At 36.1% G+C, this 14,165-nt stretch overlaps 1 protein-coding gene across 1 annotated transcript in view; it reads right to left on the reverse strand.

Moving 5' to 3' along the window:
* LOC125661713 (agrin-like) overlaps positions 1-14,165 on the reverse strand; it is a 117,122-nt gene that overhangs the window by 44,121 nt on the left and 58,836 nt on the right. Inside the window, 3 exon segments of the mRNA XM_056152898.1 lie at positions 67-191; positions 1,232-1,441; positions 6,529-6,744. Of these exon segments, the coding sequence (XP_056008873.1) occupies positions 67-191; positions 1,232-1,441; positions 6,529-6,744 (551 nt within the window).

The raw sequence follows: 14,165 nt of genomic DNA on the forward strand, positions 1-14,165 counted from the left end.
AATGGCTCCCCCTGACAGACTGTACATGGGTTGTTGATATACAACATTATTATGCACACTACGTACTGGGTTAAATGGCTCCCCCTGACAGACTTTACATGGGTTGTTGATACACAGCACATGGCCGTTCTCCTCCACACACCTCTGATTTTGACCACACAGCTTGGTGCGACATGACTCATGTCCATCACCTACAATGAATATTCAAAATAAAAGCATTGCTCTATAAATGAAGTTCACTTATTCTTTATAAGCTTCCAAAAGATATAAACTCCTTCCCTTCCCGATAAATTCTGTAAAAATTGTAGATGAATGATAGTAAGCATCCCGGTAACCTTGTGTTTTCAGAATGACTTTTCTCGAGTATTATAACACATCTTCCGGCCACTACATCACAACACTTATACATACGAGAGGACACGATCCCCGTGTCACAAAGTTATGGTATACAGGACAAGAATTTAAGGATGAATGAGGTTCATGTAGATCTACTGGAATGGGATCATACATTCTACTTCATAAAAGTTTGAAACAAAGACTTTATGAAGATGTCCTAGGAATCTTCCATGTAAGTCTGTACCACATAGAAATAAATGGAAGATGATTGCATGAGGGCATCATCATAATAGCGCTTTAGGAACATTTGACCCCCCCCAAATAGAAATATGGGACAAGTTCATTCCAGCATACCTGGAAACTGTGGGGATCAGTATAAAGAAGTTTGGGATCAATATAAAAAAAGAGCTCTGGAAATCAGTATGAGCTCTAGGATCAGCATAAAGAACTCTGGGATTAGTATAATAAGCTCTGGGAGCAGTATAAAGAACTCTGGGATCTGTATAATGACCTTTGGGAGCAGTATAATGATCTCTAGGAGCAGTATAATGACCTCTGGGATCCGTATAATGACCTCTGGGAGCAGTATAAAGAACTCTGGGATTAGTATAAGCTCTGGGATCAGTATAATGACCTCTGGGATCCGTATAATGACCTCTGGGTGCAGTATAAAGACCTCTTGAAGCAGTATAAAGACCTCTTGGAGCAGTATAATGACCTCTAGGAGCAGTATACCTCTGGGAGCAGTATAATGACCTGGGATCCATATAATGACCTCTGGGAGCAGTATAAAGACCTCTAGGAGCAGTATAAAGAACTCTGAAATCTTTTCCAAAAAAAAGTTTTATGGTACACAATTTCCTGTATACCCAACACGATTTTATAATGAATTTACCACAAGGTCCATCGTGTGCCTTTCTGATGAATTCTTCTTTCTCACAGGCATACTTTTTAAGGAGGCACTCGTTTTCATAGTTACGACCATCAGTTCCACAAACTGGATCAATTTCAGTCCGGGAACACTCCAGATTGCAGTCACACACAGCCTGGTTCCGATTATCTATCCGGCATGATCCGTAAAAACAGGTCTTAGAAGCACAAGGACCTTTCAAAAGAAGCCATTAAGTCATGATCATTGTACAGAGCATTACCATTCACAGACTATAACAATTCAATGTTCAGTTTTAGGAAGTAGCACAAAATGACTGCATGAAAATTTTCATTGGATATGATGAGATTATTTTAGACAAAAGCAACATAAGCATATGGAAATTTATTAACATATTGGTGATTGACAAGTGGAATTACAGTGCTATTATTACTGCAATGAAGATCTCCAATATGAGGCCCAGGGGCCAACATGCTTACTTATGCCACCATGCTCATAGAGACTGCTATATTGGAGATCTTTATACACTACATACTGTACTAGATTCCTTATTTTAACTGAGTACTTTTTTAAAATATGGCAAAATGACTCGTATACACGTACATTAAATCACGTGAATTCATGTGTCGTCTGTTAATCAAGAGTAGTTACATTAAAACAACAGAAAAATAAGAGCGAGTATTTTCATTTCACGAGTGATGCCTCTCCTGAAATTACGCAATAATAAATTCCTCGAGTATTATATCATTTAGGTATCAGCAGTATTTCAAGTAATTGCACAACTGTCACATCATATTTATGTGCATGTAATTAACATGGTATGGCAGAAATTATCTGACCACATGGTATGACAAATTATTTGAACACATGGTATGACAAATTATCTGACCACATGGTATTATTTGAACACATGGTATGACAAATTATCTGACCACATGGTATGATCAATTATTTGAACACATGGTATGACAAATTATCTGACCACATGGTATGATAAATTATTTGAACACATGGTATGACAAAAATTATCTAGACACATGGTATGACAATAAATTATCTGAATATATGGTATGACAGAAATTATCTGAATATATGACAGAAATGATCTTAATGCATGGTATGGCCAAATATTAATTCGAAGACTGTGAAGTCACATAAGACCCTCATGTGTCTCATGAAACTTGAAGAAACAACTGATCAGAATTACATAATTTCAATCTGAAAGTAATAAAACAAAATCTCAATATCTCCACCTTATGCTGGATTATGTTTTCACTGTGCTTACTGCCTAGTTCTCTAAACTGAATCTCACTGAAAACAATGAGTGACTACAGAACTGACTTCTACAGAGTGACCCCGAAGAATTCCTGGAAACGGAAATATCGTATGTCACTGAATACCATATAAATAATTCCATTCAACATTGGATGAATTGTAATATCTAAATGCAGAGTACAAATCCATTTCTAGTAGATTTCAAGGAATCTAAATAATTTCCCTTATGAGTAAATCAATACTCTAGAGCATTCACTAGCCTTAGACAACAACCAAAGCATCAGTGTTCACAACACTCAACATTCACCTAGACGTGACAAACATTTCAAGCACAAACAACAACAGTCGAGGTATTCATGCCAACAAAAAATAATAAAGAGGATGAGCCTTTATAGAGAGTATGGGGGAAATGGGGACTAGGAGACTACTTCAAGAGATCGAAAATAGAGAAGTATAGTAGTCATACATTTCTTTTACTTGATCACTCAATATCCATTCACTGATTCACCATCACAACACAACTTTTGATCACCTAAACTGGCAGTTCCTGGTCCATTACTTTACCATTAATATCCGCTACCACTCACCCATTGGTTTACCATTAATACCGGCTACCACTCACCCATCAGTTTACCATTAATACCGGCTAACACTCACCCATCAGTTTACCATTATTACCCGCTAACACTCACCCATCAGTTTACCATTAATATCCGCTACCACTCACCCATCAGTTTACCATTAATACCGGCTAACACTCACCCATCAGTTTACCATTAATACCCGCTAACACTCACCCATCAGTTTACCATTAATACCGGCTACCACTCACCCATCAGTTTACCATTATTACCCGCTAACACTCACCCATCAGTTTACCATTAATATCCGCTACCACTCACCCATCAGTTTACCATTAATACCGGCTACCACTCACCCATCAGTTTACCATTAATACCGGCTAACACTCACCCATCAGTTTACTATTACTATCAGTTAATGATTTACCTCACTATCCTTATCCATGGGTTTAAATTTGATTTACTGGTCCTCACCCACAAAACCCCCACAAATCATTACACACCCTCTACTATTAACTTGTACATCCTCATCCACAACTTTATCTTCTACATCCTCATTCACTAGTTTACTGTATAAATTTTCATCCACTGATTAACTTTAAACTCTCATCCACTAGCTCACCTTAAACCCTCATCCACTAGCTTACCTTAAACCCCCATCCACTAGCTTACCTTAAACCTACATCCATTAGCTTACCTTAACCCTCACCTACTAGCTTACCTTAAACCCTCATCCACTACCTTACCTTAAACCTACATCCATTAGCTTACCTTAACCCTCACCTACTAGCTTACCTTAAACCCTCATCTATAGCTAGCTTAATTACCTTAGACCCTCATCCACTAGCTTACCTTAAACCCTCATCTACTAGCTTACCTTAAATCCCCATCTACTAGCTTACTTTAAACCCCCATCCACTCACTTACCTTAAGCCCTCATCTACTAGCTTAATTATCTTAAACCCCTATACACTAGCTTACCTTAAACCTTCATCTACTAGCTTACCTTAAACCCTCATCCACTAGCTTACCTTAAACCCTCATCCACTAGCTTAATTACCTTAAACCCCATCTACTAGCTTACCTTAAACCTTCATCCACTAGCTTACCTTAAACCCTCATCCACTAGCATACCTTAAACCCTCATCCACTAGCTTAATTACCTTAAACCACCATCTACTAGCTTACCTTAAACCCCCATCCACTAGCTTACCTTAAACCCCCATCCACTAGCTTACCTTAAACCTTCATCCACTAGCTTACCTTAAACCCCCATCCACTGATTTACCTTTCTAACCCCCATCCACCAATTTACCTTACAGTCTGTATAACCTTTCATCCACCGGTTTTCATTATACATCCTCATCCAATTTCTTTTTTCTGTAAGTGTTACACTAGATATACACTGAACACATGCAACCTACACTCAAATTTGCATGCAGGAAAAGAAATCCAATTGGTAATTGTATATATTTGTATAAGGATGATATGCACACATTTTATTTGACTGAAAATGGAACTTTTTTAGAAATAGAAACATAATCAAGACATAAAATTTTAACTACTTATATATTCCTTGTACATGAATTGTTTGGGCAAAAATAACTCCAAAACTGTGCTAGTGATGGGACAAGATATGTGGGGCGATTGAGAGGATGGGGCTTCTACAGTAACCAGTGCTCTATTCTACCTGTGCTCTCAGATATCGTGCTGACATATGCCCCTCAACAACGTCCATGGCAAAACATGTATGACACTCTATCTGACAGAATCAATACATACACAGTAAAATCAAAAATTTTTGTTAAAAGGGACTCGGGGAAATTGTGTCTTCAATCACAGTTAAATAATGCTCACTATTACTTATTAGCCTTTTCTATTGTGGTACATTGTATTCCTGTTTGGGGGGGGGGGGGGGGTGTGATTGAAATATCAAATTAAAACCTTTCCTTTTGAATGTTTTTATATTGATTCCGTCTGACATTATCATACACTGGAAGCTAACATGTGACACTATGAAGTCTCACCCTCAAGTATTGGTTTAAATTCACCACTTTCATCAGTCAGCTTCCTATTATCTAAAATCAGTTTTAAATGTTTAATTGTAAAAATAGTCTTCAGTCAAAATTGTTCAGCTTTAATAATGAGAATATAAATCCAGCAGTTACTCAGTGCCCATTCAGTCAGACTTTTGGGATCACCAGTACACATTAAGTCAGACTTTTGGGATCACCAGCGCACACTAAGTCAGACTTTTGGGATCACCAGTGCACACTAAGTCAGACTTTTGGAATCACCAGTGCACACTAAGTCAGACTTTTGGGATCACCAGTGCACACTAAGCCAGACTTTTGGGATCACCAGTGCACACTAAGTCAGATGTTTGGGATCACCAGTGCACACTAAGTCAGACTTTTGGGATTACTAGTAACAACTAAGTCTGACGTTTGGGATCACCAGCGCACACTAAGCCAGACTTTCACCAGGGAGTTTTGCTTTGACAGGAATAACAATTCATCACTTAGTCTAGTTTTCTCTCATTTTTTTTTCAAACGCCACCATATATATGAATACTTGCAAAATCATTTTTCATACAACTGGGATAGGTCTGCATGGGCATTAATATAAGCCTAATTATTTCTTTGAGACATTTAAATTCCCTTCCATATAATCACGCTTTTTGATTATGTTAAACAATACTAAGTAAAAAGAATCTGAAGGATCATAAAAACTCATGCTGAGGACTGAAACATATACTGTAAACTCCATCGACAAGTATAATATTGGAATTTGATTAATTTTAGAACAACAAATGTACTTTTAGCAGCACAAGATGACATGGTATGTGAAGTCAGCCATGTAATATTGTAGCAGATAAAACTCCCAAATACACAACATTATGTAAAAATGTATGAAAGCATGCTGAAATAATTGATTTCAAAAATGAACAATTACATAATAGAAAACACTGAAGCCTATAACAAGACTATTTCACTTGAACAATTTAGATTTCAAAAGTTCTGAATACTGTAGTAACTGTACAATGTCAAATAATTTTTATATATTCTGAAATAGGAAGTAATTAAGTGAATAGTACCATAAATTTTAATCTTACCAAACAAATTGGATGCCATTGATAATATTTTATAATATCGTGATTATCCAGCATGATTTGTTAATGAAAAGAATGTCAACACACACATACACAGTGTCATATACATAATACTTTTCTTTATCTCTAATTAACATATGACAATGCATCTGATTACCTGATAATGAGGCTAATACCTTACCACAGCACCCTATCCTACATCCTGATTACCTGATAATGAGGTCAATACCTTGACACAGCGCCCTATCCTACATCCTGATTACCTGATAATGAGGTCAATACCTTGACACAGCGCCCTATCCTACATCCTGATTACCTGATAATGAGGTCAATACCTTGACACGGCCCCTCATTTTTCACGCGGACGTTTTGTTGGCTTTGGCAGGCTTGCAGCTCCAGCATACATCTGTTGCTATACTGCCGTCCATCCGTCCCACAGACTGGAGACATCCTGTCCTCACACTCCTGAACACACCCACAACGAGGCTGACCGGTGACTGGGTCAGTCACACAGACCTGGAGGGGGGGACAGGCCAGGTCCTTACAGAGATCTGAAGGAGCAAGGCAAACCTACGGATTCTAAACCAGAATGTCCTTAAGTTACAGCGAATAGAAAGGATCTACTCCACCAGTAAATACGATATAGTGGTAGTTACTTAACAAGGATTTATTTAACAGTTTGATAGCTAACAAGATACTGTTGAGAGATCCTAAGTCCACACAACTGCATATCTAAAAATGTATATGATCATGAAAGATAGCTTCAAATTGTTTACTGAACCAAATGATATACATAATATACATTAGTCCTCTGCATATAGGCTACTCAGGTTTTTTTTAAACAGAAAAGATAAAATTAACTTCGGATTGATTCCTGAAATGCCAAGAAGTTTTTGCAGAAGAATTTAATTTAATGCAATCCATGCACTTTTTGTTATATTTGACAGCAAATGATTTTGTCCAGGATGAATTTTGCTATGAAAACCAATCATTTATCAATTTAAGACTTGAACAAAAAAAATCTGCATTACTGGGGCGGCAACCAATTAAGTAAACCTCCCCAAGATCACTAGTTATTCTTTATGCGTATCAAACATCTTCTTCATTACATCAGTGTGTCTGTTAAATTTTCTTGTCAAACAGAGAGAAGAAAATTCAATAATCACACAAACACGACCTCTCTTGAGATCCACAGCCGCACAAAAAAATCAATACAGCTTCAGTTTTTCCCCCCCAAAAGCTCTGCTCTTCCATTTCTTCTGTAAATTACTTAAAGATTGATGCAGCTGTCACATTTTGAACAAACTATGAGAACTTATTTCCATGACAACACAGCTCCATAGCAACATATTTAAAAGAGCAAATTAAAAAACTTATTTCCAAAAAAGATCAACAGTCAAAACTTGGAGAAGTAAAGTTTCTCTTTTGTAATCATTGATGTTTTTTGATCAGCATATTCTACTTGTTTCGTTGACAACAAATTGAATTTCAATACGTCATTGCATTAAGGTATACCCTTTATCGTATTATCGTGAATTGTAAAAAAAAAATTTGATTGTTATGCTAGTCCACAGTTTTAATTACGGTTGATGTTCATTTTTTGCGGTGAACAACCACCTCCCTAGTTGTAAACCTTACCGCATTTTCCGTAGGTATAGTTCATGTTTCGCTGATTCTCACACGCAGCCTTCTGGAACGAGCAGAGATTTGGATACTCCATGTTGTTGCTGCCACACACCGGTTTGTTATCCACATTGTCTCCATAATCAAAGCAGTACTGAGGGCACACACACTGAGATTTCCCACCATCACTCGACGGAACACATCGGGCATAGAAATGACATGTGACATTTTGGCAGGGGTCCTTCTTTCCTTCGGGATACACATAGCACCCCTGGGTCCAGAAAAAGAATGCTGAAAACAGAGTTCCAAGTACTTTTGCCTGCGAGATGATCATTCTGAGAAATCACGAATACTCTATTCCACAGTATGCAAACTAATGCTAGGAAGCTATCATCTCTTTGTTGCACATCTGATGGAAAGAGTCATGAAAATCTCATAAATAATAATGTTTTAACTTGTTGTCTGGAAACACCTAATGAAAAATCTCCTCCATCTCTGTGCAGTTACATCTTCATCAGTCCATACGTTATTCAACTTGTTTCCCTTTCACAAAGACAGGCTCCATATGAAATATTAATGACTGTTATCATCAAGAATCACAGAGCATCACTCTCTGTGCTTTATTGAGATTTTGTAGCCAAAAGAGAATTGGATCATCGGCTTTTACTTCATCCTCAAATACTTTTTTCTTCGAAATTCGTAAAAGGCTTGCATTAATTTTTGGCTGAGGCTAAAACACTCAGTACAATATCACCACTTGTAATGCTTTTACTACGAGGTACGAATGCATTTTGAATCCGATTAAGCAATCCTGCACTGAGTTCCCTGTGGACCTAAATTCCACGTTACCTCGGAATTAGGATAATGCGATTCCTCACCTCGATTCAGTGTCCCTCAAATTGTCATTTCCCAATGTGAGAAATACCACTACAGTTTACTGATTTGATTTTACCACTATATTATCATTGCTGGACAAATTACTAAAGTCGGGGCTATCAATGTGTTCCGAGAGACTGCCCTCTATATATATACATTGACTCAGTCAGTTACAGAGAAGTTGTAGAAGGTACGCTACTATACACTCATTCAGCACCTCACTTGGTCATGATATTCCTTAGACATATCATCAAGTCTCTAGAAGTGGCAACACCAAAAACAATCAATTTAAGAAAACTGAAATCACGTCGGCATTGTTCCTGTCAACTCAATGCTGTGACTTTGTGCTGCCAATGTCTCAGATTGGCTTCTCTCTGTAACTGAGATTTGTCAGGCTTCCATGCTCAAACTCTACTTTGTCCAGTAAATCAAGTCAATGATTATTATTTCTCTAAGGACTGATGAACAATCAATCTTCATGCAATGAATGCAATACATCTTTACCACATTCCTTCAATAACACGCCAGTGTCTACTTCAAAAATGTCGAACTAGTTGATCAAATAGCACAGACCCTTGAATCCAATCAATAAATATTTCTACATGGAAAATTGAAAATGCATTTTTCAGACACACAATTCTCAGAAGGCGACACAATAGCAATTTTCCCTTGGACTATTTCCATTCCATTGTAAGTTTTGTTAAAGAGTTGTTAATATTTGTACTGTGGTTCAGTTTCTAATCTTCATCATCAGGAGGCTTTAAATTCACGAGAATGTTCATACCACACATTAAAACAATGAAAATTAACACCCCATCCCCAAGGGAAGTTTATGATTTTACAATAATATCATATAAGTTGCCAGGATAATGTCTCCTTGAGTTGCAGACTTAATATGGCAATACCACCATTTGATTCAGATTGGACACATTGAAATTCTTACTAATAACAAAGATGGAGTTTACTAGGGATGGGTGGCTGAATTGAGGCACTGAGGAACAAGTGTGTTTAAGAAAAAGAGAATGGTCCCTTATGCATGCATGCACTACTACAGTAAGCAGTTAGACATTCCAAAACTGAGGTAGGTTTAGAAATCAAGTTTGGAGCAGTCTCCGGTGAAACAAGCTTGATGGTGATTACATATATCACTAAATTAATATCTAACAAGAAATGTTTGTAAAATATATATGCCCCCCATGGTGCAAAATTGAAAAGGGTTATACACATGCATCATTTAATTGATAGTAGTGCCAAACCAAATCAAGATATTGAGCAGACAATATCTTCCTATTTCAGGAGTGGATTGACCATGTGATGTAAAAATCAATAGGGGTCATCTATACTCCTTAAGCTGTACCAGTATACCAAGTTTGGTGTCAATCGGTGTCAAACAAGGAAATGATTTTTAAACAAGAGATATTTGTAAAACATATATGCCCCCATGGTGCAAAATTGAAAAGGGTTATACACATGCATCATTTAATTGATAGTAGTATCACCAATTCAAAATATTGAGCAGACAGTATCTTCCCATGTCAAGAGTAGATTGACCAATGTGACCTAAAATCAATAGGGGTCATCTACTCCTTATGCTGTATCAGTGTACCAAGTTTGGTGTCAATCAAGCAAATAATACTTAAAATATAGGAGACAATATATTTTTTTGTCTCCGAGGCCAAGTGGTTAGAGCATTGCACTCAAAATCACCCAGCCTCTCACCTCTAGTTGGTGCGGGTTCGAATCTTGCTCGCGCCGGCAAGTGAGAAAGTTTCCCAGTTTACTTGCGGAAGGTCGATGGTCTCTTCCTAGGTACATTAATTGTATCTGGGTTCTCTCTTCCACCAATAAAAATTGGGAGCCACCAGATAACTAAAAAATTGTTGAGCGTGGTGGAAAACATCATTCAATCATTGTCCAGTTTGACCCTTGACCATGTGACCTAAAAATCAATAAGGGTCATCTTCTCCTGAGGATGTACCAGTGTACCAAGTTTGATGTCTGTCAAGCAAAGGGTTCTCAAGATATTGAGCGGACAGTATATTCCTATGTCCAGTTTGACCCTTGACATTAAAATCAATAGCAGTCATCTACTCCTTAGGATGTACCAGTGAACCAAGTTTGATGTCTGTCAAGCAAAGGGTTCTCAAGATATTGAATGGACAGTATATTCCTGTGTCCAGTTTGACCCTTGACCATATGACATTTTTTAAAATCCTACAATTCCCATGGTCCCAAACATATATATCATATCACAGGAATTTTATTGTGTATCACAAATTTTGCAAAAATACCCCAAAACACTGTTATTTTTTATTTGCGTAGTTCTTCGTGGTTATCCAAGTCGAATTTTACAGTAACAAATTGACAGGTTTTAATATTGTACAGAACAGACATTATCGTTACGTGTATTATCACTCAACAAGTTAACAAGTGTGTGTACAGAGCGATAACACCTGCATGGCCACCTGTTTAAGATAATTAGTACTACACCTGAGGTTGCGAGTTTCTACTCGCTGAGTTACACGTATCTTGTCAGATATGGTAAACAATTGGTGAAAATTTTATGCGAATTTAATTGTTTACAATTCAAAAATACTTACAAAGAAAGTGAAAATTGGATTATCACTAAAAAAAACCCACCCATTATACGGTATCTTGGTTAACTGCAGCATCTACAGCAATTGTTCAAATTTTAATAAAATTTGTTGTTGGTCTTAGTACTAGATCATGTCTCTGTTTGTTATCTTAGGTCAACTTCACATTGACAGTGATGCCGAACACTGTGAGTATAGCATTTACTCTCTTCAACTTTCTCAGGATTTCTCAAAACAATTTCATATCAAGATTTAATACATTCTTAAAAAACAATGCTTATCGCGAAGTCCTTGGGACAAACAAGTTTGACTTGTTACATATGTAAATTAGCTATATCCAATTATAACTGCAAGGAATGAAAATCACTTCACTGTAAGCATGCATTCATTATAACCGTGTTCACTATAACCATGTTTTACTGTAAGCATGCATTCATTATAAGTGTGTTCACTATAACCATGTTTTACTGTAAGCAGGAATTCATTATAACCATGTTCACTATAACCATGTTTTACTGTAAGCATGAATTCATTATAACTGTGTTTACTATAACCAAGTTTTACTGTAAGCATGTATTCATTATAACTGTGTTTACTATAACCAAGTTTTACTGTAAGCATGTATTCATTATAATTGTGTTCCCTATAACCATGTTTTACTGTAAGCATGAATTCATTATAACTGTGTTTACTATAACCATGTTTTACTGTAAGCATGTATTCATCATAACTGTGTTTACTATAACAATGTTTTACTGTAAACATGAATTCATTATAACTGTGTTCACTATAACAATGTTTTACTGTAAACATGAATTCATCATAACTGTGTTCACTGTAACCATGTTTTACTGTAAGCATTAATTCATCATAACCATGTTCACTATAACCATGGTTTACTGTAACTCATCATCTCACCAAAGGAGAGGAATTAAATGTATCATGAAAGGTACATTTGCTCCAATTTTAAGTTAACATTTTAATAAAGATATCAATACTGTGGTATTCTATAAATAAAATGAAACAAAAATCTTCATTCAATAGGCATACAATAAAATTCAGTACTACAGGAAAGCCTTATTTAAAGAATTCAAAACAAACCTTAAAGAGGGGGCTCTTAGGTTATAGCAATAATGAAATCAATCAAATCATACATGTGGTACATGTACTTGACAAATACAATCAAGCCTTGCTTTTAAAGCAAAAAGCAGGGTAAACCCCTTGTGTTTGTCACCAAATACAACCCTGAAATTCAAAATATAAAACAATAGCTTATAAAATGCTAGCACATCCTCCAGAGACAAAGACTTTTTTTCTGATCTACCTATTGTGTCAGAAACGCATTTTAGGGGATATGCTCAAATCATCAATTGTAAAATTATCAAAGAGGTATAGCGCATTTGCTTACAAAACGGCTGACTCAGAAATCTAAATGGAAAACACCGGTTTCCAATAATAGACTGGCATGTTATATTTAAATATAAGGCCAACGTTTTTGATGTTTCGTTAACCAAGATAAATAACTGCTGCAGTTTAGCATTACTGACATTTATATGAGTCGTTCTTTAATCAATAAACCATTTTCCTATTTGGAATGATGAACAGTACAATATTTTCATAGGTGCATTCATATTACACAACGACCCTTTTACATATGGCATTACTTAACTCACTGTCTTTTTTCTGACATGACTGCCGCACCTTTAATAGATTTCATCAGTTCATTTGCCTTTGGTTGATAATTCGAGTGTTTTAAGCTTTGCCTAAATATCATATGACAGTTGCTACATGAGTTTTTATATTCACTTTTGAGAAGTCAAACTGTTTAACAGTTCTTTTCCTCCTTCGACCTATTTTTACTTATTACATGCTGTGCATCTATGCCCTTTTTCTTGTAGTATATTTGTTTAGCTTTCAGTGTTCGAAATTGGTTTAAAACAAGATGACATAGACCTCATCGAATTGGCATAGACCGCAACATTGAAAAAAAAATAACACAAATTTATTACATTTTCATTTACATCAAATGTACTTAGAAAACATATTTTCTTTCCATTTCCTTAACAATATGTTCTTTTCCTCATAACGTTTATCAGACGTCAACTGACCATGCTGGGTCCTTTGGGATAACTTAATTACTTTAAATATAGAAATCGGCATAGACAATTTGGTCTATCTCAATTACAATTGGCCTATCCAGTGTCATTTGACATGGACTTTGTCTATATCAGTCTATGGTTAATTTCGAACACTGAGCTTTTCGTCAGCCACATTATGGTTTGAAAATCCTGTGCATATACAGAAACATGTTATAGTGTAAACAAACGAAACTACAGTGATCTCGGAATAAATTCCCTTACTTTAAGTCATAACTTGCAAACATTCGAAGTTATGATGAAAATGATTAATATCTGTTATAATATATGTATCACATTTATAACACACACACACCCCCCCCCCCTCCTTCAAGAAAAAGATCCAAAAAATGAAAAGCAAAAAAAAATAAAAAAATATATAATATAAATTATTGGATTTGAAGTCAGAATGTATGGTTTAAGTGGAAGATTACCGAGCACCTAAATCACTAGGCCACCCAGGCATGTAAGTTTAAAGGTTTAACATTTGACAGGCTGCTAAATCTCAAGGTAAATTTTGAGAACGATTTTTTCATATTTTATCCATTTTAAACAAGAAGGCCACCTTAAACCAAATTTCCTCAAATGGACTTATGTACAGTCATACTCAAGTAAAACAATTTCAGTGTTTTATTTCTGGTTTAGGGGGGCCTTTTGCAACAGTTTGCAATTTTTTTATGCCCATTACGTTACATCTACTACAGTGTATAATACTCTATATTATTATAAATCACGGTGATGTTT

This window comes from Ostrea edulis, chromosome 1, assembly GCF_947568905.1.
Source record: "Ostrea edulis chromosome 1, xbOstEdul1.1, whole genome shotgun sequence".
In the NCBI taxonomy this organism is placed as follows: Eukaryota; Metazoa; Mollusca; class Bivalvia; order Ostreida; family Ostreidae; genus Ostrea; species Ostrea edulis.